We start from the raw sequence: 26,611 nt of genomic DNA, 5'->3' as shown, positions 1-26,611 counted from the left end.
TGGAGAGAGACTGTGGGCCTGAAAGATAACTAGGGTGCTGGGCAGAAATGTGAATTCACCTTTTAGAAGAGCAAGGATTTATAAGTTTCTTGGATTTTCAAATGTTTCTTGAAAACACTCTGCCTGAGTATTTCACATACATCTTAATATTCCAAAATTAAAATCTCAAATGCCTGTCTCTGGACCCAAAGTCACCCTCCCTACTCTATACTCTGTCTCCATCAGAGTTATACATGATTGGGAGTCAAGGAAAAGCAAATCCTCCTTTTTCCTAATCTGTAACACACAAAGGATCACTATGCTCTGCTGATTTCATTTATTTTAAAATGTCTATCAACACAGTTACCTCTTCTGTATTCCTACTGCTACCATCTTAGCTCATGCCTTTGTTTTCTTTGTCCAGATACTATCTCCCATCTGGCTTCCCTGCAGCCAATCAGTGTACCTGTCCTTTCACCCATTCATCCATCTATTCACCCAACACATATTTATGAAGCACTAACCACAGGCCAGACCCTGAGGACACAAAGCTGAAGTGGACACTGCTTTATTATTAGACAGTTCAATGTTTGGTGGAAGGGAAAAGAATAGAGCTGAAAAATGATAAGTGAACACTTTTGACAGCAACATTAACTAAGTCTGGTCAGAACACAAGGTGGAATTACTGCCTTGAAAGGAGTCAGAGGGTAATGTGTGAATTGGGACTTCAAGGATGGGTAGTTTTATAGGGTAGGAGAAAAGAAGAGGCATTTAGGCAATGAGAAAAGTATGTTCCAATCTGGAGAGATGGAAAAAGTGTAACAATTACAGGAAATGAGAAAAAAAATTCAGAGGAGGCAAACACTGAGTGGAAAATGAAGAAGTAAAGAGTATGTGTGCGCACTGGGGTAAGACTTGAAATGCAACTCGGACAAGTGTGAAAGGTTTCAAAAGCCAGGTAAGTGGTGAAGTTCATATTCTGCCCAGTGTAAGAAGAGGGACCATAGGGGCTTCTAGGGACAGGGTGCTGCTCCACTGACTGTAACTGAACTAGAAAACTGGGACAGACTGGGACTGTCTGGAGGCTACTGCAATAATTCAAATGGCCAGTGGAAAGAGCAGTACTGAGAACAGGGTGGGGGGGGGGCACAAGAGAAATTAAATGTGCTGGATTAGATACAGCAAGGAATGAGGTACAGAGGACCTAGAGGTTTCTATCTTAGAAAACCAGGTGGAAGTTCCAAAAGCTAAATGCCAAGTACATGGTACAGAGGGGGATGGGTAAAAGAAGGGACAATAAGTCCAATTCTAGTTGTACAGTACTGAAAATTTGAGGTAGACATGTTTTTAAACACAGTGGTCCTGTTCCCTTCATAATAAAAACTACAAATGTTTGTTTTATTATGGCAGGTGCTGGAGCATCCATGTGTACCTATAACCACTTGCTTCTAACTCTTGAGATAGCCTGGGTTCAAATTCAGAGTAACCTTGAGTGGACCTCACAAACTTTCAGTTTACTCATCTGTTTATTATAAATTAATACTTTTTACATGGTTCTTATGGGGGTTAGAAAAAAATCTTGCACATCAGTGTTCTGCACAGTTCTTAGCTCATAGAAAACGCTAAGTTCCTCCTAAGGAAAGAACTTAGAATTATCCCTCACAAAATTAGGGAACAAGTTTTAGTTATCCACTCTGCCAACATGTCTTAATTTGGGGGTTACTGCAAGAGATGATAAGGCAAACCAAAGAAAATGACAAACGACAAGCCGAAAAGCCATCCCACACAGCCCAGCAACTCAGAGACCCAGGAAACCAACACAGACCTTTTCCATCAGGCATACAAAGTCGTGAAAGCTTCAAAGTTCAAAGTTTAAAAGTTTAAAAAGAAAACAAAGCAAATCAAAAAACACCAAACTCTGCAGGAGAAAGACCATACATTTTGAATCCATGAGACCTCCCCTTTGACCTAACATAATGATGAGGAAAGAACGATTCCACAGTACGATTACTGCCTGGACCAAGGTACAAGGTCATGGTTTGAATCCTCAGCACTTGCTAGTGCTGCTTCCCCTCTCACTCATGTTAGACAAGATCAAGGCAGATGCAGATACTGTGCTGCAGAGAAGCTCGGCTCTCCTTCAGAGTCATTCTGTTGTGTTTTCCTGAAGGAAAATCATCATATATCACAACAAAGGCCTTTATTGCCTTTTGGCTTTTATGCTGCTGGAATTCTCTGATCACACTGTGTGGGGCCATGAAGAACTGTCCCAAAAATGATTCCTGGAAGAGGCAGAAAACCCCTTGTAGAAATACGTCTTTTCTCTTGGCTGCTTCCCCAGAATTCCCCACCGGGAACCATCTCAAACTGGCAGGAGGATGGATGGCCTGAGGTCTTCCCTCATTCCTGCTGTCCATGATTCTTGAAGTACATCCAGTGCTGATGACTGTCTGCAGTCTACAAAGCTGCTGCCTCTGCAGAGGCCACTCACTGAGCCCATTCAAATTCACTTCAGAAAGGAATTTCACATTCCTGCTCAAGACAGGGTGAAACTCAGACCAGCAGCTTAGAAAAGGCTGCTGGAACTGCCAACACAAATAGCTTCTCAACTTCCATTATAATAAGTTTTCATCAATGCTTGGAAACTTCTGTATTATAGAAATAGATTTCCACCACCCCAAAAGAAGCACATTAAACAGTGGTCCCTATGGTAACAGGAGTGCTTGGGCCAAACCAATTTATACTAACACAAAAAGTCTTGCTGTGGAATAGTACATAATGGTTAGGAGATGAAATGGCTGAGTTTGAACCCTGGCAGCACACTTGAGAGCTGTGTGTGAATGAAAACTTTACTTACGATCCCTGAGCCTTGGTTGCCTCATCGCAAACATGGGACTAATAACAGCATCTACTGTCTTGGAGTTACTATACATAAAACCCTAGCAGCCAGTAACTATTAACAAAGTCTATTCTTATTTCTGCTGCTATAATAGCTTCAGCAACAACACCAGGCTAGTTAAAGCACAATGTCTGCAGCCACACCTTTATTCTCTGATAGTAACTAAGGGTTCTATTTATTTGTTTTTCATGTGTTGCTGGTTCTTGTTGAAACATGGCCTTGTTCTCTTGGAAAGTAAAGGAGGATAAAACTAAAATTATTTTGATTTTTATAGCTTTATCATTTAAAACAAGTTTATTCATAATCCCCAGATCTCTTGAACCCTTCCTCTCATACAACTACCTTGTTTCAGGGTGACTGTTTTTCCTGCTTGGGCTTCTCTCTGCCCCTCCAACAGAGAGATATTATAAGACCCGGAAGACATTCCTGATTATTAGACTCTCCCTACCCTAAAAAAGTTTAAAATCTCCGAACCAAGCACTAGAAGCTTTTGCTGGCATGGCCATCCTTTCTGCACGTTCTTCTTCCACTCCAGCACCCTACCTTCTCCAAGCATGTCTTGGACCTTCCCACCTCTGTAGTCCCTGCTTAGGCTCTTCACTTTCTTCTCCATCTGGCAAAATCATTTCCTTATTTCTAGTCCAGTGAAAATACCATCATATTCACAGAAACTTCCCCAACCCAAATCTCTTCTAAATGCCCACAACATTCATATAGAATTTGCCACATTCTGCCAAGGTTAATGCCTCTTTGCCCAAGTTCCAGATTTTCATTCAGTTTTCCTGCTGGACATCAAAATGACAACCTGGCCAAAACCTTTGTTCTTAGCTCCTGCCCACCATGTTTTCCACACTTGTTCTTAAATTCTACAATAGTTTGGCAGGGATCTTAGTCATACAGGAATGTCTTACCAAACCCAGAGAAAGCTGAAAAGTTAGGCTTCCCAAGAAAAAGAAGAACATGACATTCTTACTGAGTCTCACAGAGAAGAGTGGGGAAAAGCTACCCGCAGTCCAAGGTCACAAGGCTGTTATACTGCCCTGTGCAGAAAGTCTTGGCTAATCTTCCACCACCCCATTGACTTGGTTCTCTCTATGACTACTTCAGTTAGTCACATTTTACCCTGCAGGTGTTTTCTATGGCCTTTACTTGGAATTTCTGCCTCCTTACAACTCTATTTCTTGACAACTCATATTCCTTATTAAGTCTATAAATATTTACACAGGGTCCACAATTTTCCAGGTTTTGGTTGGATAAGATGTCCTTTCTAGACAGAAGTTCTAGATTAGACTGAAAGATGCTGAATGAACAATTAAGGGTAAGCTTCATATCCTAGTGTGAAACACCATGAACGTACAACACACACACCTAACCTGCACTGGATGAGCTCCAGTGAACAGCAGACAAAGGAAGTAATATTTAAATTTCACTTGACTGAGGAAAAAAGAGTTATATCTATACTTCATGCCTTACGCTAAGATGAATTCCAGATGGTTCAAAGACTTAATGCAGAAAACTTAGACTAAAAGAACGTTTGTGTCCTCCCAAATATTCATGTGTTGAAATCCTAACCCCCAAGGTGGTGGTATTAGAAAGTGGGAACTTTGGGAAGTGATTAGGAATAGAATTAGTCACCTTATAAAAGAGTCCGAAGAAAGCTTGTTTGCCTCTTCTACCTTGTGAGGATACAATGAGAAGATTCTATGAGCCAGAAGGCAAACAGAATTGGCCAATGCTTTGATTCTAGATTTCCCACCCTCCAGAACTTCAAGAAATAAAATTCTTTATTTATAAGCTACCATGTTTATGGTATTTTGTTACAGACAGAATAAAGACACAAACCATAAAAATACTACAAAGTCAGAGAATACTTGTTTTTAAAATCTTACAGTGTGAAAGGGGTTTCTAACTACAACAGAAAAATCAGAATGCATAAAAAAGATTGAAAGTATTTGACTACATAAAAGTAATATATTAAAATTTTCTATATAACAAAACCCATTACCAAAATCAAAAGAAAAGTGACAAACTGGCAGGAAAGAGCATTTAAAACTCAGTTCAAAGACAAACAGATAATTTTCCCAACACATAGAGTGCACCTAGAAATACATAAGAAAAAGTCCAACAAGAGACTAGGACAAAGTATAAACATATTTAAACATGAGCATCTTCACTTGTAATAATTTTGATAAAAGCAATTCAAAACTGCACATTTATGCCATTTTTCACCTTCCAAGTTGACACTGACAAAAACTTAGAGAAGTGTACTGTCCTGGCAGAGTTAATGGAAAGATAGGCATTTTACAACATATTACTGATGGGACTAGAAATTTAATCTCTATAGAGGGCAACTGGAAAATTCAGAAGTGTACTTCCTAGAAATTCCTCATCTAGAAATTTATTCTACATATACATACATCTACATGTGAAATTAAGACTATTCATGGTTATTAATTATAGCAATTAGTATTAGAGGAAAGTACCTAAAAGGCTTTTGAAGAGACTTAATACAATGAAATAGTATGCAAAAGTAAAAAGGGATAGAAAGTTTTTATGTCTGAATATAGGAAGATCTCAAAGATATTTTGTTAAGGAAAAAAAAAAGCCATGGTGCAGAGCAGTATATATTGCATTATAACATCTGCTGAAATACGTGATAAATATTATTGATCTGCTTATGTTTCTCACGGTGCTTCTTCTGAGTAGTTCTAGTTACACCACAGTACCTGGAACAGAGCATTCAATTACTACATGTTGTAAGTGCATAAGGCAATGCATAACAGAAATAAATGGATGAAAGAACACACTTAGACATGTGGTACATCTTCTAAACTCAAAATAGTTCAATCATGGCTATGTAGTTCCAGAAAAATTAGAATGCATCCTTACATAAGACAAGTGAATATTGAATTAGCTTTCATATTTATGTATAAATATTACTTTTCAGTAAGTATAAGATGAATTTTGTATGTGCACTTATTCATATCACTGCAGGGAGAGGACATTCAGCAGAATGATGATTTCAACCTTTCTACCTAAAAAACCTCTCAAGGGCTTGGGAGAAAGTCTAAAGTCTTTATTCTAGTCCCTTGGTTTTTTACAATTAGAAAAACAACAGAGGCTGCCTTGACAGGATCCTCTCCCACTTCTCTCTTGCAGCAAGCAGCTCCCTTGTTTTCACCTGTCACTCTTGGTGTGAAAACCTTTGTCACAATCATAACATGACAGCCATTGTCACAGCCACTTCCTGAATACTTCCTATGTTCCAGGACCATGCTCCACGTTCAGGGTACCTCCTCACTATATGAAGGAAGAGCTATAACACAACTGTCTCCATTTTGCAGACATGGACGTGGGCTTAAGGAAACAGGGAGAGTGCCTTGTCTCAGGTGCCATAGCAATGAGGTTGCTGTTTTTTAAATGTGGGTTATTTACTTTTCTAAATTTAATGTTCCAACAACAGATTACAGCCTGGATAATCAAGATTGTGAATAAAGTAATAACAGGTCTTTGAAAGACAATCCATGTGAAATTCAAGAGCAGTGTTTCTTTATCTGCTCAGGAATCCCTAAAGAGCCCCCACTTTGTGTGCTTAGGTGGTAAGAGCACCCACACTCAGCAACGTGATAGGACACCTATCTGCCAATTACTCAGTGAGTGTTTCTCACCAAGGCCCATTCATTGCAGGTTATCAGAAGATTCTCTGGCTATTCATTATTATAACCAACTCATTCCCTCCTCTGTAATTATCTGTGAGCAGCATAACACACTGTCCTTGGAACCATCAAACTGACATATGATTAAATAGCAGAAGGCTCTGAAGTTAAATTTAAAACCACTCTTACATTTCAATTCACACATCACATCAAGATCTGTTCAGTCACAGGAATATTCCAGTTGACCAACACCTAAGGCCAGTAAGAGATTATGCTGTTACTAAATGCTTCCATCTGAAAAAGATGGTGGTTGCTTTCTTAAAAACATCAAAAGACATTTTCCAAGGACCCAAAGTAAAAATTGGCAAGCAATTCTCTATATACAATTCTGCCCACACTCCATGTTAAGAAGTTCACCATGTGTCTTTACAGCTGCTTATGGGGTCTCATAAGTAGTGTATTTCTTTAAAATTCTGTATCACACCTTTCACTTTTCACTAAAAATTATTGTACAGCATAAATTATTATACATACAGCTCTGTATATACCAAAAAGTAGTGCCTATGTTATCAAACCTAAAATCTAAAAATTCCTAGAAACTAGAGATAAAACATGAATCTCACCATTTTTGGACTGAAAAGGAGCCATAGAGACAAGGGGAATTTATTTCCACTTCTAAGCCCATTCTGTAGGTCAAGTTTTGCTACACATATAATTCTACAAAACCCACTTTATATTTGTAGAAACCATGAAGTGCATAACTTTCATATTAAAATAACTGATTTCTGACTTACTATTGTTTTTCTTATTTACTTAGTTTAAATATTGTAGTTGACTTCCACCTATATGGTATTCATTGAATTTGGAATAAAATAAAAGATGGGCAGATATTAAAATCAGTACAGTCTCCCACAAAGAAAATGCCCAAACCCTTTGTTAGATATAAGAATGTATTTTAAAGACAGGCACCGATACTTACTCATTTTTAATTGATTCACCCCCAAAACTCTGGCTTCATAAAAATATGACATTACACAGTATGGAATTTCCAAGTACGTTCACCCAATATGGAAGAAAATTTCAGTCACTAGATGGTTAGGTTTCCCTACAACTTGAAGTAGAATTGTGTGTAATGAAGTGATAGAATTCACATTTCATAAGAAAAGCCATATAAAGGAAATAAGATATTATTTTTCTGGAAAGTGATTTATAATAATACTGTGAAATTATTTTTCAAAATTCCTTCTCCTCAACATATACAGAACAGGCTAACATATATTGAGAGATTTATTATTTGATGATATTCATCCATGTGGTAGTACCAACCAAAAGTCAAGAAGAGGGTAGGAGCAAAAAAAAAAAAGGTCTTGAAAAAGGTCTTGAAAAAATACAGATGAATAGTTAATGCTACCAATTTGATATCGACTGTGGTCCACAACTTATCAGAGACTCACTCTGAATTTTGCTGTTACTGTTTTAACAGATTTGCATGATGAGAACAACTTTAATCAACTCCAGGGAGGCTAAGAAACATACTAAACAGAAAAATATTTCAACTATGCCAGTTGTGTTCCTGGAATCTTCCCCCATTTTCGAGGGTACAGACAGAACACTGGAGCAGCAATTCAAGCAAAAGTCCAAAAGTAAAGACAAAATGGAGCAGAAAGTCCAAGTTTTATAAATCAAAGTGGTCTCAGCAAAACATGACCTATGGCAAGTCCCACCAAGGCCACGATTGGAAAAGTGGAAGTACTCGTGGCTATACCTCAAAGGTTCAAAACTATTTCTAAATATAGACCCCCACTTTATGCCTTTAAGAATTGTAAATCAGGGAAAATAATTTTTTCCATTCTCAATAAAATATCTGCACCCAAAGCAAAATCAACCGATTTCTGGTTTTCTACCAGTTTTGCTTGGCATAAAATTTTCTCACACTTCACCAGAAATATCAGCATTAGTATAAGGCAGCTTTAAAGAGGGAAATAATTTTTCTGACCTGTAGATAACCCCTTTAACCCTAATAAGAAAAAGGGGAAACCACACCTGAAATCCACTTTTTTCACTTATTAATAAAAATAGAACAAATTATTTTTCTTAGTAGTCAAATCCTTCCCTATAGGAAGTATTGGTCTATGAACCAGTGAGGGGAAGGATCATGTCTGTTTTACTGCCATATCCCCAACCCTGAGCACATATCCTCTCAAGAAGGATTTCAATGAACATTCTAGGAAGAAGAGGAAAGGGGGGAGGGAGCAGCTGGAAGGGAAAAGCAAGAAAAGAGAAACAAAAGAAGTAAGGGGAGGGAACAAGAATAGTTCAGATGGACATCTTTCCCTCTGTCTTATTTGTGTTTTTGTTTTTCTTGAGCTTTCCATTCAACATGATAGGAAACCAGTCACTTCTTTTCTTAGGGCCACCTGTATGAAGCTAGGTACAGTGTCCACTGCAGGTATGCTCTCTACTCCAGAAAGAGTCCACCAGCAACTGTCCTTGAGGACCCAGAAAAGGGACCAAGAAAAGAGTGGGAGGAGTGAGATGAAGCTACTGGAAAATTCTCTCCTCAACAGTCATCCCTTCATAAACATCCAAGGGCAAAACTGGCATATCTGGGGTGGAACAGAGCTAGATTCCAAGCCAGCAGGCCCAGGGGATGCCTCTGAGAGGAGCAACACCTAAACTGGTACCAGAGGGACAGGGTCTGCACAGGAAGACTGGGGGCAGGGGTAGAAATGAACCTCAGAAAGAAGGGATAGGCTGGCTACACATCAAGCAGGACAGGTTTTCCTCCAAGTGCTTCAAGGAATATAGTTTATGACTGACTACCTAGTTGAGACTGCAGCTTGAACGAAACTACACGGGTTTCTTTCTTTACTGCAGGACTTTTCAGAGCTTTTACTATACAACTGTAGCAGAAGTAGTAAAAGATTTAATTTATAAATCAGACTTTGGGGGAGCAATGCCTTTACTTACTAGCTGTATCAATCTGAGGATTCAGCTTTTATGAACTCCAGTTTCCTCTTCTCTAACATGGAAGAAATGTCAGTCCAATCTCATACAATTGTTACTGGAGGAGAATATTACATAAAAAGTGACCAATTCAGCACTGGCCCTTAGTTAATGCTCAATTATATTACTGATGCTCCTGTCATTTCCATTTGTTCTCATTATTATTATTATTATTATTATCAGCTTACATCATGAGCATAAAAAAGAATATCATATATAGGATTTCTTAAACAGTTTGATTTTTCACCAGCAGTTCTTGGGATATGCCAAGACAGCATGAGGTATCCAGCTTAACACCCAGTAGGTACTCACTATGCATTTGTGGAAGAAATGGAGCATAGAATGGGCTCTAGAAAATTGTAAGAGAGTAAGAGGATGCTCTGGAGAAGGTGATTTTCATTATTTCTTTAGGCACTAGGCCTCCAAGGTCTGTGGGGAGTAACTTCATCTTTTGCTAGAAGAGTGAAGGATTGAGAGCACAATGTTCGGTTCTAGGGAGTTTATTCTGGTAGAAGTGTTTGAAGTGACTCTGTAACAATGAGCTCATGCTTGCTGTCAGGTGCCAGCCATCAGCTTGTGCTTGCTCTTGGCAAGTAAATAAGGTCCATCACCGACAGCCCCTCCCTCAGACACATGATGTCCACATGCCCACAGGAGCCCAGAAGCACGGGTCAAAGAGAGGACACTCTTCTCCAAAAGGGGACACTGAGAACCAAACAAGGAAATGGCTGATTCAGGGTCCCAAGTAAGCTGGGGATGGAAAAGCTGGGGAGAGACCCAAGCCTCTGGTTTTGCTTGGTTGATTCTCTGGCAGGATTCTGAACTGAATCCCAAAGGACATCTTTTTTTTTCTAGTTAGTTCCTACATACATTTATCGAAATAACCCCATGTATCGTAAGTCACATGCTAATCTCACATACAGTTCCTAGAAATGAGTAAGTTTCATATAAAACCTCCCCCTGGGTGCAACCTAGGAATCCTGTTAAACCTCTCCAGCTTCCCACTGCTTTGTATGTAAAGAGATTCATGACAGAAGTATTATTTACTGGAGAACTGAACAGGTTTAGAATATGACATTTGTGTTTTACTGAGCCCAATACTTAATACCCGTCTATCTAATTTAAGCATAAGAGTCTTCATAGAGGTGAAAAAGGAAATGAGGTCACCTAAAGCAGCAACTAGAAGGAGAACTTCCCATTAAAGACACAACACATAGAAAAGTCCCAGAGTTACTGAAGTTTTCAAACCTCAGATTCGGAGATGGGAATGTATAAGGGCAGATCACAACATCTGTAGTAAGAAAGATCAGACATGATTTTTCCAAAATCCACGGTATGTGTATACAATATGTATGTATGCACACACACATATGTATCTCAACTATAAGCTATATAAAGAAAGCATATGAGCCACAGATCTTACATTCAATTCTACCATTACATTTTCTTTTATTTTAACTGTTAAACCTGCAAGTAGTTGGAAAAAAAAGTATAGTTAACTGAAAATTTGTCAACACTCAAGAAAGCTTTCAAACATCTAAGACTTTATTATTCCCAGGAAAGTAAGGGTGCCCAATTCCCTCATCACTAATAATATAACCAGAGATTATTCACAGCAATTGTAGATTTTCTCTATCATGTTCACTTTCAGCAATAGGTTAAATGATATTGGAATGTGAACTTTAATTTGATCCCTAGAATTCATCCAATTAGATTTGGCAAGTACATTTTACCGAATCCAATCAGCATATCCTGCCCTTTATCCAGAAAACCACTGGTTACTCAAAACTCTGCCCAGCTCTAATTTTGCACCCTCAGATAGACAAAAAAACAAAAACAAAAACCCAGCAGAATATGGATGAAAAACTGAACACCCACACAGGAGGCCTGAGGCATGAGAGCAAAAGGGGATCCTAGTCGCAAGGACTTTTAACAGCAAGAGGTACAGACTGGGGATAGTAAAAGGAAGGCAAAATGAGAAAGAAAACAAAAAAGACACACAAGGAGAAAAGCTTAAAGCTTCATTAAATGAGTGGATCCAAAACTTGGAGGAAAGGTTTGGATGCCATATGGCCAAGCCTCCTGCCCACTTCCCATTATGATGTCTGTGTTTCTGCACCAGATCAAGTTTACCCCAGGAGATGAATTAACACTCATTAATGTTTTGGTAATCTCTGAATAGACTTCTATTGAGGAAACTTTTGAGAATGGGGCATCCTTCATTGTACTGAGGTCTGAGTAGTTCCCATGGGAATAGCAAGCACTAGCCAAGGACTGTGAGCCACAGGGTTGGGAGCTGGAGAAGGGACAAAACTGTTACGTGAACAGGACGTCTGATTTTAAAATTATTTGGTGCTGGAGCAAATGCATAGTACTAGGAGGTTAAGGAGTTGTATAAAGTAAAGGATTCAGACTCTGCACAAGAAAATAATATTGCTCATCTCTCCAAAGAGCAATTGTATCGACTACCAATTTAACACTACCTTTTAAAAAACCTAGGCAGCTCTAAATTGACCAAAGAACATCCTTTAGTAAATTCATTAACTAAATAATAAAGAAAGCACTACATATTACTATGTATTATCAGAAAGAGAAGCCTTCTTTGGCGTAAGAAAAAGGAAGTTATTAACTTGGGCCTCCCACATTAGAGAAATCAAATCTGAGATGCATTTTCAAACAAAGTGCCCCTTTCACCTCAATATCAGGGCACACATGTAGTCAACAGTGAATCTAGTTTTACGCTTGGCTCCACAGGCTGTGCCCTGAATAATTAAAGTATGTCTTCTGACTAAAAACGAAGTTACAAAGTTAAAACCAAAACAATGACAGAAAATAACATGTGTGTACAATATGTTACTAACCCACTGATGATTTTTGAAAGTGACTTTTAAAAAGTGTAATAAATCTTTCAAAACAATGATTTATTAAGTGAAAATTCTGAATGGGTTTACACTATTAAATTTAGCTTTTAAGTTGTTGCATCATGGAGAGATCTTTTGTTCTACAAGGTTAAATTTAGCATCTTGCATTTTGTTTTCTCCGCAGCTCCATGTTGTATCATCATGCAGTCAATTTTCTGAGCTTCTCTGGAGAAATGTATTAGGGAATTATCACAATAATTTTTTTTCCTGATTTTATAATACAGAAATAGATTTTATCAAATAGTTCAATGGTGATTTATTTCCTTCTTCTTTGCTTTTTTACCACCTATACAGCCTTCTCATAAAATACACCTTTCCTAGGCATGGGATGAAATGGGAAAAAATGTAGTGGCCAGAGGAAAACCATTTCAGAAATGTGCTATTAAACAAGTGTAAGCAATAAATTTAGCTTAGGAGAGAAAGGCAGTTAGAAGAAAAACTGAAAGTACTGACCTGAGAGTCAAGCTGATTGGAGCAAGGGTGAAAGCAGCAATTTGGAGGATAAGCAGAAAGGAAAAGGGATAGCAAAAGAGAATAAAGGGAAGGAAATGCATTAGTTTTAAACATACAGCCAACAGATGTTATATTAGCAGGTTTTATAACCAAATGAAGGACAGCAAAGCAATTTTTACCTGATATCACCAAAAAAATTCCTGGGCAAACGCTATTAAACATCATACATAAGAAATTGGTATCTGCTATCACACACATAATCATAGCAAACAGTCATGTGAACTAGAGGTGGGGGCAGTTGCCCTTTTCTGAAGGAATATTTATAGAGAATGTTCCTATCTGTTTGCATATAAAATTTTATTATTTAATAAACTGAAATCACTAAAGTATCAGACCTGGCAATAGGCAGTGATGTCAGAAAGATTTTTATTTGAACCTGTAAGTTGGATGGTTATAGCCTACGAGATATTTTTCCTCCATCCCTGGAAACCAAAAGGGGCTCAGCAATTTGGCATTCAGTTCAAAGACTTCCATTTTAGATGCTTGCAGAGCACTGTACCTAGCAATGATCAAAGGCCATGTGAGGAGGGCTGTTTGTGGGGTACCACCTGCCTATCAGCCTCCCAAGCTAGGAGAGAGTAACTTCCAAAGCTAAGATTAATGTTTTTCAGTTGTGAAAATGAGGTTCCAACTTCATCCCTGAGAATAACCAGATGCCTGTTAACTTATTTGTACAAAAATATCTAACATGCCCTTTTAATCAGTCAAAACAGTAGTCTCTAATGCCAAGCAAAAATTAAAAGAAAAAAATCACAATCGTCTTCCAGGCTACTACAGGAATACATAATGGAGATTCATTTCTTAACATATAAAACACCCTTTGCAAAAACAAAGTGGATAAACAAATACTTTATCAGCTATATGCTCAGTGGGACCCCACCATTCCACGCCCTGAGGAAGCTATTTTAAGCATTTCACATAGGAAGGAAAAACAAAGAAAAAGAAATCCTCAGGATAAAGTCTAAACTAGAAAATTTCAATGAAAACAATGTCGACTATAGTGATAAAAATCAAAGAGAAAATTCAAGATTAAACACATGGTGAAAGAGTTGATTTGCTAGTTCCTTGTATCTGAGTTCCTCCTACAGAGTGCTCTGTGATCATAAATATACAACTGATCAAAAAATGAGTTAGTTCAGGCAATGGTCATTGTGGAGACTTTGTCAACACTGGTCCCAGCTGCCATTTCAAATCCTTCTAGATCAGGGCTAACTGAACTGAGGTCTGTGGCCAAGTTTTAGGGAATCCTAAACTGAAGAAGTATGCAAACATTTAAGATTTAGTTGCTTTTTCAAAGGTTTTTAGTTTTCATCAAATTCTCAAAGGCATTCATGACATCCATGACCCTCCTCAAATGGTTGCAAAAGATGATGTATAGCCATCTGATGCTTATCTTAAAGAATTTCCTTCATATAAATTAATAAATGTAAGTAAAAATTACTCAGCCAGAAGTGTATATCAAAACAAACAGAACTGCTATCAAGTTTCTCACATGTCCAATGAAGCTTCTAAAACATATTACAATACTTTAGAAATAATAATAAAGCTTAAGTTTAAATTTTGAAGAGTCCTGAAAGGCACCAAGGAAATTACGACAGCACATTATTGACTAAATCAGAAGGAAAAGCAATAGGTTCTTTCTCAACATTAGATAAGGTTCTGTTAGGCACCTAAAATCATTTCTCAACGTCCAAATATCTGGTGGCATTAGTCCTCCTCCATCCAGATAATTAAGAGGTATCTTGTTTTCCATTCTGATGTTGTCTTAAGAGTAGTACCACCAGGGACCGAACCTCGCTTCCACACTAGGGAGGGATGTGACTAAAGGCCCAATTTAAATTTTCCCTGTGTTGTGGAAAAACACTAGCAAACCTCTTAACAGATTTAAGATAATTACATGAAAGGTCACCAGAATGATTGCTTCCCATGAGTGGGATGCAAGAAATCCAGTGGCAGCAGGGCTCATTTGACAGACTCTATTAAACGCTCTTTTCCCCTTAAGGTACCAAGGATTAATTCTGAAAATTTAAATGAAAGTATAAGACTTTGATAGGCACTGTCCCAGAAGTGCCACATATTTCACTGCCCCTAAGGTTTAATTAGCTATTTGATTGTGCAGCAAATGTAATGCCTGGCATTGTTGATGGAAAAAAGACTTCAGCCTGATTTTGACCAATAGGGGTTTGCTCAAGGCCCACCATCTTCCTTGTGGCTAATTCCTGAGAGCAGCCTACAGGCCAAGGTAAAAGCTGTCAGCTGGGCCATTGGCATCTAGTGCAAAAGTTTACAGGCAGAAGCATACACGAGGTCTACACTAAAGCAATATTTACCTTAAAAAGCAAAATCATTAATGGCTGATGAAAAACATCATTCACATGGAATTTGAGAGGTAAATGCATTGTGTAAATGCCAGTCATGTGTTATCTGGACTATTCATTGTAGAGAAAATTCTAAAAAATGGGAAGATTAACAGAAAAGAAAGCAAACACAAACTGTCCTTGAGAGAAAAGCAGGCCAGTGTTAGGAGGATCTGAGTTATCCCTAAACCTGTACCTTTCCTTGCATATGAGCAAAGTTCTGGCATATTTTAGAATGCAAGTTGTTTTTAAAAGAGGCTTTTTCACTCTGGTAGGTCATATTACAAGCCAGAGACCACAAATTTACTTCAAATTCAATATTTTGGTTTTCAAAATCACAAACTTAATTATAAGAACTTCTCCTTGACTCCAAAATGAAGATATATGTCATATTGCTAAGGAATCTTTAGGTCTCAACATTATGAGGTATGAATTTTGTAGTTTAAGTCAGTAAATGGAGATACTGTGGAAAAGGCTGCCTGACAACTCAGGGAAGATGCTTTGGTTGGAATACACACACAGCCCAGCAGATAATGCTTCAGAAAGGCAGGCCAAGGCTGAGCCCTCCTTTTCCCGAGACACTTCCCTTCTAGAACTGCAACCCCATCTTCTTTAGGGGTCTGGACTGGGGCTGGGACTCAGACATTTCCCAGACTATGCTGTGCTGCTGGACCCAGGACACAGGCAGGCAGAGGCCTGGGACAGAGTCAAGTCCCACCACACATTTTATGAATTACGGTGCCTGGGAGGCATCAGCTTTAAGGAGAGGCAAAGGCGGAGATAAAGCAAATGTGCAGAAAGTACATAAAGATAAATGTCTATAAAATCACTGCAGCTTTAATGTATTCCATATTGAAGAAATAAAACTGTGAATATTTGTGATGATTTAATAGCAAAAGTGTCCAGCTAAAACCTGTTTGTCCAACTAGACAATTAAGCTATTTGTATGTATATTTTTATAGTAGCTGATCCTAATTTTCAATTACAGTTCTGGGGAGCTGGTTCAGGGCAGAAAAAGCCTTCCAAGCATGGGGCACATCACTTTTCCTCATGAAAACTAATAACAAAGAGACAAATCTCTTTTTGGCACAGCCAGGAAGCTTGCTCAGGCTGGCTGTGTGACTGTTTGGTGCCCCTAGCCTAGCTTCTCCATGTTGGCGGAAGGGATCATTCTCAGCAGCTCCTCTGTCAGTTCTAGGCTCAAAATCCCACCTTTGATTCTTAAGAGCTCTGTCACCTTAAGAAAGTTACTCAATCTGCATATATCATAGTTTCTTGTCTATAAAAGGGGATTATGATATTTCTGCATTGTGGGTAAGATCAAATGGCATATAATATTACAGGTCAAATGTGTTCAGCAAAGGACCTGGCACACCATGAACATAAAATACACAAACTCTATTCCAGGGATTGTGATTACCATCACTAATATGGCTATCTAGGTCAAGTGCCATAAGGCTCATGGCTTCTCAGAGCAGTAGACCAGATGTTTCTAGTTTCTCATCTTTCTGACTGTAGAACCAATCTCCAGAAAGTCACCCAATTTTGCCAGTTGTTTTTTTTTCACTAAAAAAAAGATCATAATTGCCCTGTGATTTCAGGATTGCTTTTAAAAAAATTGTAGTTCTGAAATATAAATCCAAAGATTCAATATAAATCCGCAAGTCAACAGTCCCAGCTGTTAAGAACCAGAACATTGGCAGAATATTTCCACATTTTAAAATTACAACAAAGCCCTAAAAGATTTGTATTTGTATAGTTAATTTAGGAAAAAATAAATCATTGCCTTAATTGCTAAGACTAGTCATACTGAATCAAAATTATATCAGATTATCATCAAGCTAATGCCAAGACTATTAAAAGAAATATTAATTGATTTGCTGTTTGTATTACTATAATTGGACATGTTGAAGTTTTATTGGGAACTAACCTGTCCATTTAATACAAAGCCAATTAATACTGTGATTTTATTTATTTTTGCATTCAACTGTTTTTAATGATAGAAGTATCACACCTTACATGGGAAGTAGGTGCTTGCAAAGCATGACACATTTTAATAGGTTGTTAAGAGATTCACTTCTATCAAGACTCAAAGCCACACAGCTGGTATAAAGCAGATGCAAGCTTTGAGACTAGGTCTTTCACTAAATCTCATTATCTTGCTGTGAGACCACAGAGAGCTACTCCATATGTCTTGAAGTCCGTCAGAGCTTCACAAGTGTCTTGATCAGAGCTGGCAAACATTCATTGATTTATTTAAAATTTGCTGATCTCTTCCATATGGACTAAATCTAGAAAAGATAAATTCTGCCTTATTGCTGAACCAATGAAAAATCCTCAGGAGTTATGGAGTTATAGAAGATTATTCAGAAAATTCTCCCCTTATATGAAGTATAGGAAAAAGCACTGACAGTAAGGTTATTTTTAGAAATCATACTACACATAAATATAATCTGGATATAATTTATCTGAAAAATCTAAATACTGTTGGAATCCTAATGCAATTCTTTATTTTAGAAAGAATTTGCTATCAAGTGGGCCCTATTCAAGCATAGCTATTTTCTAAGGGCTTATAAGATCTTCTGAAAAGATCTTATAAAATCTCAAAGATGAGTTTGTTGTGGTGTGTCAAAGGTACTCAAAACACAGAACCCCCTCCATCTTGACTGAAAAATTTCTAAATGTATTCTTGAATATTTTTTTGATCAAGACAAATTTAAACCACAAATATTCATCTTTGATAGGAAAGAACTGAGGTTTCAGATAGTCAACATGCCAATATTTTGGTATAACTTTGTTGGGACAGATGCTAGATGATGAACATTACTCAGGAAAATCAACCACTGCTCTCTTGAACACCAAAGTATATAATCCCTCAAAGATAAGCCAGGTGCCATCATCATGCTCCCCCAAAACACAACATCACCCTTTATCAGCCCATATTCCTCATATATAAATTATTTCTAAAGCACAATACAAACATGCATTCCAATTGATCACAACCTGAAATGGGCAACCAAGTAATCAGTGTTCACTCACCATTCACATGGTTGTAAAACTCACCTCTCAAGTTCTGCAATCTTCTTGTCCTTGTCATTCTTTTCATTCTCCACCTCCTTGAGGATCTCCAGCAACCTGTCCACTTCTGCTTGGGCCTTGCTGCACTCATCGCGGTAGTATGATGCCTCTTTATCAAGCTGTTTTAGTCGGTCTGCAAACTCAGGGTTCATCCTGGAGTCATCTTCAATATTATGCGCCTTCAACATTATATTTTTAAAGAATGTCGTTAAGACAAATATTTAAAGCAATACATAGTACAGTCACCAATGGCCCAGAAATTAACTTTGGAGAGAAAATGACCAACAAGAATTATGGGTATTCTGTCAGTGAGAAGGCAAAATGGAAAAATCACACAGTTCAATTACCTTTAGAAAACATTGTAAAATAATATTACAGTTTCTCGTGGAGAGTTTCTTTTCTTACTGATTATTTTGTTCCATTAAACACTGCTACTTCTAGCTTTTCTTTCCACCAAAAAGTAGGGGACAAGGTGGACACAGAGACTATGACATCTTCATTGTCACTCATTTGGTAAGCAGAACTAAGACAATTTAATTCCAAAGTGGAAGGGATGATTCACATCAAATCCTTCCATTTTGAATGCAGAGAATTGAAACAACACCATATTAGGTTGTTTCCCAAGACCCATTAAGAATATATTTGCAGCCAGGTAACATGTAAGAGACAGATTAATTACAGAGCACTTCATCCTACTGAGATATATCAGCAGAAGATGCAGTTTAAACGAAGATGCGAAAGTGAGGAAGGGCTTTCCAGCCAACAGTCATACCCATAAATCCTTGTTCTCTTGAATAAATTTAACCTAAACCAGGAGGAGGATGAGCTAATTCATGAACAAGCACACAGACGAGAATCTGCAAACACATGCGTGGGTGGGTGGCAGCTGTACACAGGGGAACAGACACAGGCAACAACACGGCAACAACACTGCAGAATAATTTGCAGCCAAAGTATTTGTGGTTTTATATGTGTGTGTGCAGTACAGCTTTTTTTTTTCCCAAAATAAACTTTTGGCTGAAATATTCCCAGACAGATGGAAATAACACTGCACTGCAATGTTTTGCCTACCCCTTGTTTCCCATTATTCCTAATTGACTTCTTCAAACAGCAGGCAGGGAAAAAACAAGTAGTTTAACAACAATGCACATTCAACAGAGAAAGTTCAGAGAAGTCATATATGTATGTATCTCCAAAATTCACATGTGAAATAATAAAATGTTAATGACTGATTTAAGTTGTTCTGCTGTCTTGATACGTAGAGCAGATATCTATTGTGCTCTTACACACTTTTTTACTTTCAGGGAAAAAACAAGGCAAGCAAGCTATAGCTACTGTGGGGTCAAATGAATCATGCAGGGTTAGAAAAATTAATACTAATACTACTGTTAGAAGGTTGACATTCTTTGCAATGGTTTAGTAGAAAAAGATCAAAAATTAGTATAAATAAAATAAATTTCTTACTTATGACAAAATAATCATTTTTAAAATAATAATTTGGCATGTAACATATTATTTAAGCATGAGGATAAAAGGAGACTAATATGCATTCAGGGGCTATAAGATTTCTTCATTTAAGAAATAACTCAACTTTATGCAAAGGAACTTGAAAAAAATTAATTCAACATACTCTCAAATTATGGTTTACTTTCTTTTACCAAAATATCTCAAAAACATTTATTTAGTATGTACTCTGGATTTTATTATAATAGATTATTGATTTTTTCATTATGATTAAAGTAATCTGAAAAAGAAATCTGAGCTAATATGCCTTCAGGGTTTCACTTTTTTAAAAACTAAAGTAATGAATATTTAAATTTCCTAATCTTTACTTTAAGATGTAAATACTTTATATTAAAAGAAAGTACTCCACATACCTACTTCTATTTGTGTTAAGAATCAACTTACTACTTTTGTGACAGAAAAGCTCCAAAAATACAGTTTTAAATAGCTAACAAAAAAATCTTCAGGTTAACCTCTTCCATTCTCATATTACATTACCATTATTCTACAGCAGCTAAAAATCTTCTCATGTATTTCTTCAACTATCCAATCAATGACATTAAGATCTTTAAAAAAGTATTAATAGACATAGAAACACTCAAAACAAATCAATAAACATATTTTGGTTGGCTGTTTGTATGTAAAGTTAAAATTTCCTCCCCAGTTCTGATTTTTAAAGATTCATAGATTAATTAGCTACTGTGGTTTATCTTAGTTGTTTTTATTCTTATGATTATCATTTTTAAAAAATCAATAAGTGGGTATAGGATAACTAGTTGTGTGATTCTAAATCTAGCCTTGCATCTTATGTCTACAGGCAAATGAATTAGCCTAAGAGCAAAAAATAACAAAATAACAAACATGGGGTACGTTATTCATTTATGTTTTATTATTACTATTATTATTATTATTTTATAATATGTATCCCTAATATAGGGCTTGCTATACAGCTAATAGGCTTCTTTAATTTCATCAACAAGATAATACATACTACTAAAAGAAGTGTCCCTGGTAGGTTTACAAAAAAGTACAGTTGGCTAGTGGTAGGTACATGAGCAATCCTTATTTTAGATACTTGAGGAGAATCCACAACCAGTTCTCAACACTGGATGAAATCAGATGGGAGAGAAGTCTTTTCTGGCAAATAAGTGGGTGTAGTAAAGGGCTCATATGATGTTTAAAGATACAGAAAGCCTAGAGGGTAAAAGCACAACATTTGAATCTAGACCATAATGCTGATGACCTTGTATGATGCTGAAGTTAGGTCATGTTATTAAAATAAAGACCACTGACAAGCTTACAGGTGGCTTGGTGTCTGTTAGATGATACTTGCTGGGGCTAATGATTCTTTCTTTTAAAATGAATAGTCTCATGAATACCTGTGAGTTAAATATGTCTATCTCTAGCATCTCTATATCAATATCCATTGGTACCAGGCAAAAAATTTATATCAAACTACCTTCACTCTTGGTGTCAGAATTCTTGGAAGGGGTTTTAGGTACAGGTGTATGTAAATATATATCATTTTTTAAATGTTTACACTAGGCTGAAGGTGAAGCTCAGAGGTAGAGCACTTTGTAGCATATGTAAGACCCTGGGTTCTACCTCCAGCTCCAGAAAAAGGAGCAAAAAAAAAAGAAAAAAGAGTCATATCAAGATGTGAGAGTAACAGCTACTTCTTTGATTATCTCTAGTGTCATTTGAAGACACTGATGGAGTTTCCCATAATTGCAAAGGCTTATAAGTTCCCAATCCATCCTAAGTATTGGAGGCAAAAGTTTCCATAGAGCAAATGCATCCTTAAAAATTCAAAGGCTAGAACCTCCTCTAAAAATGGAGGAAAGGAAGCACTTTATTTATATTTAGTTAATACTTCTGCCTTTTCAAATTATGACAAGCACTCTTTTGGTCTGGACTGGCAGACTAAACTCTTGATGGGGATCAAAGGAGTAAACACATTTAGTCTAATGCACTTTAGACATGACAGGAAAAATATTTCCATAAATCATTAACACAACAACTTCCTACCATTCAGACCTATTCAAGAGTTGAATTGATAAATGCACAGTAATCATTTCCTTTAAAGGATATGCAGGTTTAAAGTTAGCTCCCCCACATGGGAGGCGCTTACCCATTCAATTCTGCTAAGACATACCAACTTCCCATCTTTATCAGCCTGGACTCTAATTCTTGAAAATGCAGATGGGTGTGGGTTTTCCTTTTTCAGAATTTATTTATCATGAATCTCACCAAGAATATTTCACTTTCAAGCACATTTCACCAGACATTAAAACCGAAATAATATCCATAAGCATTTTTTTCTTAATGTAGAGATTTAACCTTGCTGATTAAACCGATCTGTTTAAAGGCAAATCTATGTATCTGGTTCTGCTTTAAAATATTCCTTGAAACGTTTAGAAGAACTCTTGAGAACATCTCATAAAAACATGGAAAATTGAGGAATGACGTTCACAGAAATGCCTATAATGCACAATAGATCAGTGAGTTTTTAGGGTCTCCAGATTATATATCTTGTATTTCCATATGTAAGGAAATTCCCTCACAAATGGAAATAATCAAAACAAAGTTTCTCATTGATATGGGAAACCCACAACATTTTGGTGTGAACTGACTTGAAAGCCTAAATCAAATACAAAGGGAAATCTAGTCATGACTTGGGATGAGTAGTATACTCTCCTACCTCGCAGTTATTTTAATGAAAGAAATTAGAACTACTTCAGGAAATAAAGCAAAATTTCAGATTATACTATATATATAAAGTAAAGTAAAGAAGCAAAATATGACTAGAGCTAAAGTTGGGGGTTACAGACACAAAATAGTCTATCTCAAGTTTATTTATACTTAACCTTATAAAGATTAGTCACTGATTACTTTCAGTAAAATATTGCCTCATCATTCCAGATCCCTAGAAAGGAAGGCATTAAGTTTGGGCCAGAAACCTCCTGCGGTAAAAGGCAGGGAATATTCAATTATTATATTATATAACATTCTCCCTTTGAAATGTGTTCTAAAAATTTAATAAAAACCATTTTTCTCAAAATAAACAAATGATTGGTCATGACCATAAAGAACAGGCAGAATGTTAATTAGTGATTCTGTTGATGTTTCATTTCTGCTGCTTCTGGGTTTTAGCAATAATTTGATAAGCTTATGCACTGCAAAAATATGACTCACAATCACAGCACTTTGCTGGTTTAGAGTGCATTGACAGTGCTTTAACATTCCCTTCATATCTTAACAGTAGAACAAATTACATAAACTATTTTCAACATTGTTTTATCTCAATCTTTAAAAGAAATACTATTCTTCACATAATTATGAACAAATACTATCTATTAAAATAAATTATGAACAAATATTACTTATTAAAATAAAGTTTCAAAACATGATTATAAAGCTATAATACATTATAAAATTTAAATTCATTTCAAATGCAATGAAGTAATGTAAAGCCTAATGACAGAGCCTAAATAATATATTTGGAAACTAATAATGATAAATCTTGAAATATTATTCTCATTTTAAAGAAAATAATTACTTCATAATTTAAGATAACTACACCCAGAATATGTACAATTTGCCTACTAAAACAATCATACCAAAAAGAAGTTTCTTAGAGATGTAACAAATAGGATATGTATAAATAAATATGAACAAATACTCAAAATAATTTTTATGTCACATACACAAAAAATAAAAAGAACCAAACTATACATTCAGTACACTTTAAGACTCCTCAAACAAATGTGGTTATTAATGTAATTCCTTTCATTCAGAAACAGGCTAAAAATTTCATAAGAAACTAAGCCTAAAAAATGACTGTGGAAACATTTATAATTCAGACTATCATGTTTCTGGGATTGCATAGTCCTGCAATGACATATAAATCAGGAAGAATTCACTGAACATAGTAAGACTTTTGTCTCTCTGGAATGAAAAAAATGCTTCATCTTTTTGTTCTAAATCCTTATGGCAAGTGTGAGTTATGCAAAAGATATGTTTAGAGGAGACACGATTTCAAATGGAGAATGACTAGGTAGGAAGAGGATGTAGGAGGGACTCTTGTGAGGAACATCAGAGGGTCTCAACGGCACCTTAACCAGTAGCAAGGTGACCCCTAATGTCCTGCAGCCAGGAGGGTACTATAAAAAGCACTAATTGAAGGGATCAGAAGTCCTAAAGATTTATTAAAAATTTATGAAAGACTTCTTGATATCATCTCTGAGCACAATAGGACAATAGCAAAAAAGGTATTTGAGACTACTGAAAAACTATATTATCTGTCTATAATTAAGAACAAAAGGGAGAAAAAGGACTCAACTGAAGATAACCTGCATAGTCTTTACAATGAAGGACAAAACTCCCCCAGGAGAGAAGACTGGTAGTTAAGCTGCAGAAATATTATCATTATAAGAAATAATAAGAATACAAAGACAAAATTCTAGGTTTCTAAGAAATGGCACTAGACTATCAGTACAACAGAGTGACTAAAATAAAAGGTAAGAAAAGTAAAAGGCTTATTTCTACTCTAGGAAAAAAATACAGAAGGACATCAAAGTTTAATCCTTGTTTACTCTGAGTGAGTAAAACTGAAAGACAAAAGAACTGACTGTAAAATTATCTTATGGGACAAAAATAACTATACTATAATTCACAAAAAATGTGAAATGTAGCCATATTAAAAATGAACATAGGACAATCAATGAAATGTCCTAGGTACTAATAACTGGTTAGAAAATAAAAGAAATATATCATTCACAATAGAAATTTTAAAATTATACATGTTGAAATAATTGTTTTATACTATTGTTAAAAAGAAATATCATAGGCTTATAATGAGAAAATATCAAAATATTATGGTTAAAACACTGAAAAAATAAAAATTGTATGAAGTTTACAAATAGGATGAAATACTATTTGAAATGTACCAATTACTATAAAACTGCTCTATAGAATTAGTACAATTCAAATTAAAACCATCAAAACTGTGCTTTTTAATTGAAAAGGTGATCCCAAACTTCACTTGGAATGATAGAAAATTATAGGCTAACAACTTTAAGATGAAATTAAAAGCAAAATTAAGGTAAAATTTGTTTCTCTAGATGTTTAAAAATATTGTGAAGTCATAATCATTAAAAGTTTGACACAGCATACAAGAAATACTGATACAACTGAGCAGCAGCTCATCTACATGAGGGCTTAGTATACAATGAATGATATCAAGATCAAAGAACAGAGAGAATTGCTTGATAAATAGTGCTGAGATAACTGGAAAAATAGAACCTTACCTGTCAATAATAATAAAAATAAAATAAAGGTGGATAAAGAGCCAAAATTGATATAGAAGTAGCATTTAAAGGATTTTTTAAATATAGGTGAATCAATTAAAACGTGACTTCAAAGAATATAAGGCAGTTAGGAAGTCTTTAAAAAGATAAACACAGGTCAAGAACCTATAAATACTTTTCACTATATATAGAAAATTTAAATAAAACTGCTACATATCTGACAAAAGTTCTATATAAGGCATAGACTAACACATATAAAACAATGAACAAACCAATAAATTCAAAGGGAAGTTCTTAAAAGACTTAAACAATTTAAAAAATAAAAAAATTGCACACTAATCAATGTATTTAAAACCCCAAACTTCATTAAAGAAAGGAAAGTTAAAAAGGAAAAGAAAATCTACCTAAGCATTTGCCAAATGTATGTAAAATGACAATTCTAATATAGTCCAGGGTGTGGCCACATTTAATTGATGCTGGAAGAAATGTTTCTGGAGGAATTTATTTGAAATGTAGCACAGCAAGGACTACTGGTAGCTTTTAAAAATTATTGGCCCGGAAATTTATTCTATGTAAATAAAAAGAAATGTAAAGAAAGATATTCTTCAGAGTATTATTTATGTTGCTGGCAAAAGGAGGGGGTTGACCAACATTAGTGGACTAAATAAATAAACATAATACTATACAACCATTAAAAGAATAGTTTGAAAGAATAATTAGATGACAAAATTCTAATATTATTTAAAATATAACACAACAATGATTAAACACTTTTAGGATGACATGTTGAAAAGAAATAGAGTATTATATAAGAAAAAAAGAAAGAAAAAGAGGAGGAAAAGAAGGAGAAGAGAGGAAAGAAAAAAGAGAAGGAAAGAGGGAAAGGAGAACAGCAACAAGAAGGTATCTGAGGAAGGAGCAGTCCAAATGTTCCCCACGATGATTATCCCTGTGAAATGAGACAGCCTATATTTTTAAAATTTCTCCTATATCCTTCTATATTTTTGCAAATTCCCTACTGTGGCCATATATTATTTTTATAAGTTGGAAAAACAGTTATATTTAAGAAGACTATTACAGATAGAAAAATTCATCATGCTGCATCCTCATCAGTCCAAAATAGAACTGGACCTGAGAGTATCTGCAGAGCGTTAGCTATATTCCCAGGGTGCCAAATCAGTGGAGTGGCTTAATTAACTTGAGAGAGGAGCAAAGAATTTTGAATTAGTCACCCAAAAGAGTGAAATGTTTGTTTTTGCATATTCGAGACCCATCACTGGACTGAAGTGAAGGAGAAGCTGATGCTGTCATGTCACAGACATTTCTAAAAGTTAAGAGTTATTTCTTGATCCTATCTATCCTGGCAGGCATAGTAAACTCCTACCATGGT

General features: G+C 36.0%; 1 protein-coding gene across 30 annotated transcripts in view; it reads right to left on the bottom strand.

The window, feature by feature from the left end:
• Positions 1-26,611, bottom strand: part of Erc2 (ELKS/RAB6-interacting/CAST family member 2) — a 1,049,338-nt gene that overhangs the window by 488,969 nt on the left and 533,758 nt on the right. For 19 of the 30 annotated variants that reach the window (XM_021244028.2, XM_021244030.2, XM_087182355.1 and 16 more), the window contains 3 exons: positions 19,481-19,510; positions 18,395-18,588; positions 12,915-12,926 (listed from right to left, as the gene is read on the bottom strand). In XM_021244028.2, coding sequence (XP_021099687.1) covers positions 12,915-12,926; positions 18,395-18,588; positions 19,481-19,510 — 236 coding nt within the window. The remainder of the gene's footprint in view (positions 1-12,914; positions 12,927-18,394; positions 18,589-19,480; positions 19,511-26,611) is intronic. The other 11 variants (XM_021244031.2, XM_021244032.2, XM_004864323.4 and 8 more) reach the window with 3 other exon arrangements.

The sequence above is a fragment of the Heterocephalus glaber genome, unplaced genomic scaffold, assembly GCF_053883595.1.
Source record: "Heterocephalus glaber isolate CG9 unplaced genomic scaffold, H.glaber_assembly_v1.0 deba00001472, whole genome shotgun sequence".
In the NCBI taxonomy this organism is placed as follows: Eukaryota; Metazoa; Chordata; class Mammalia; order Rodentia; family Bathyergidae; genus Heterocephalus; species Heterocephalus glaber.
The sequence above is the reverse complement of the archived record's forward strand: the minus strand, read 5'-3'. Positions and strand labels throughout refer to the sequence as shown.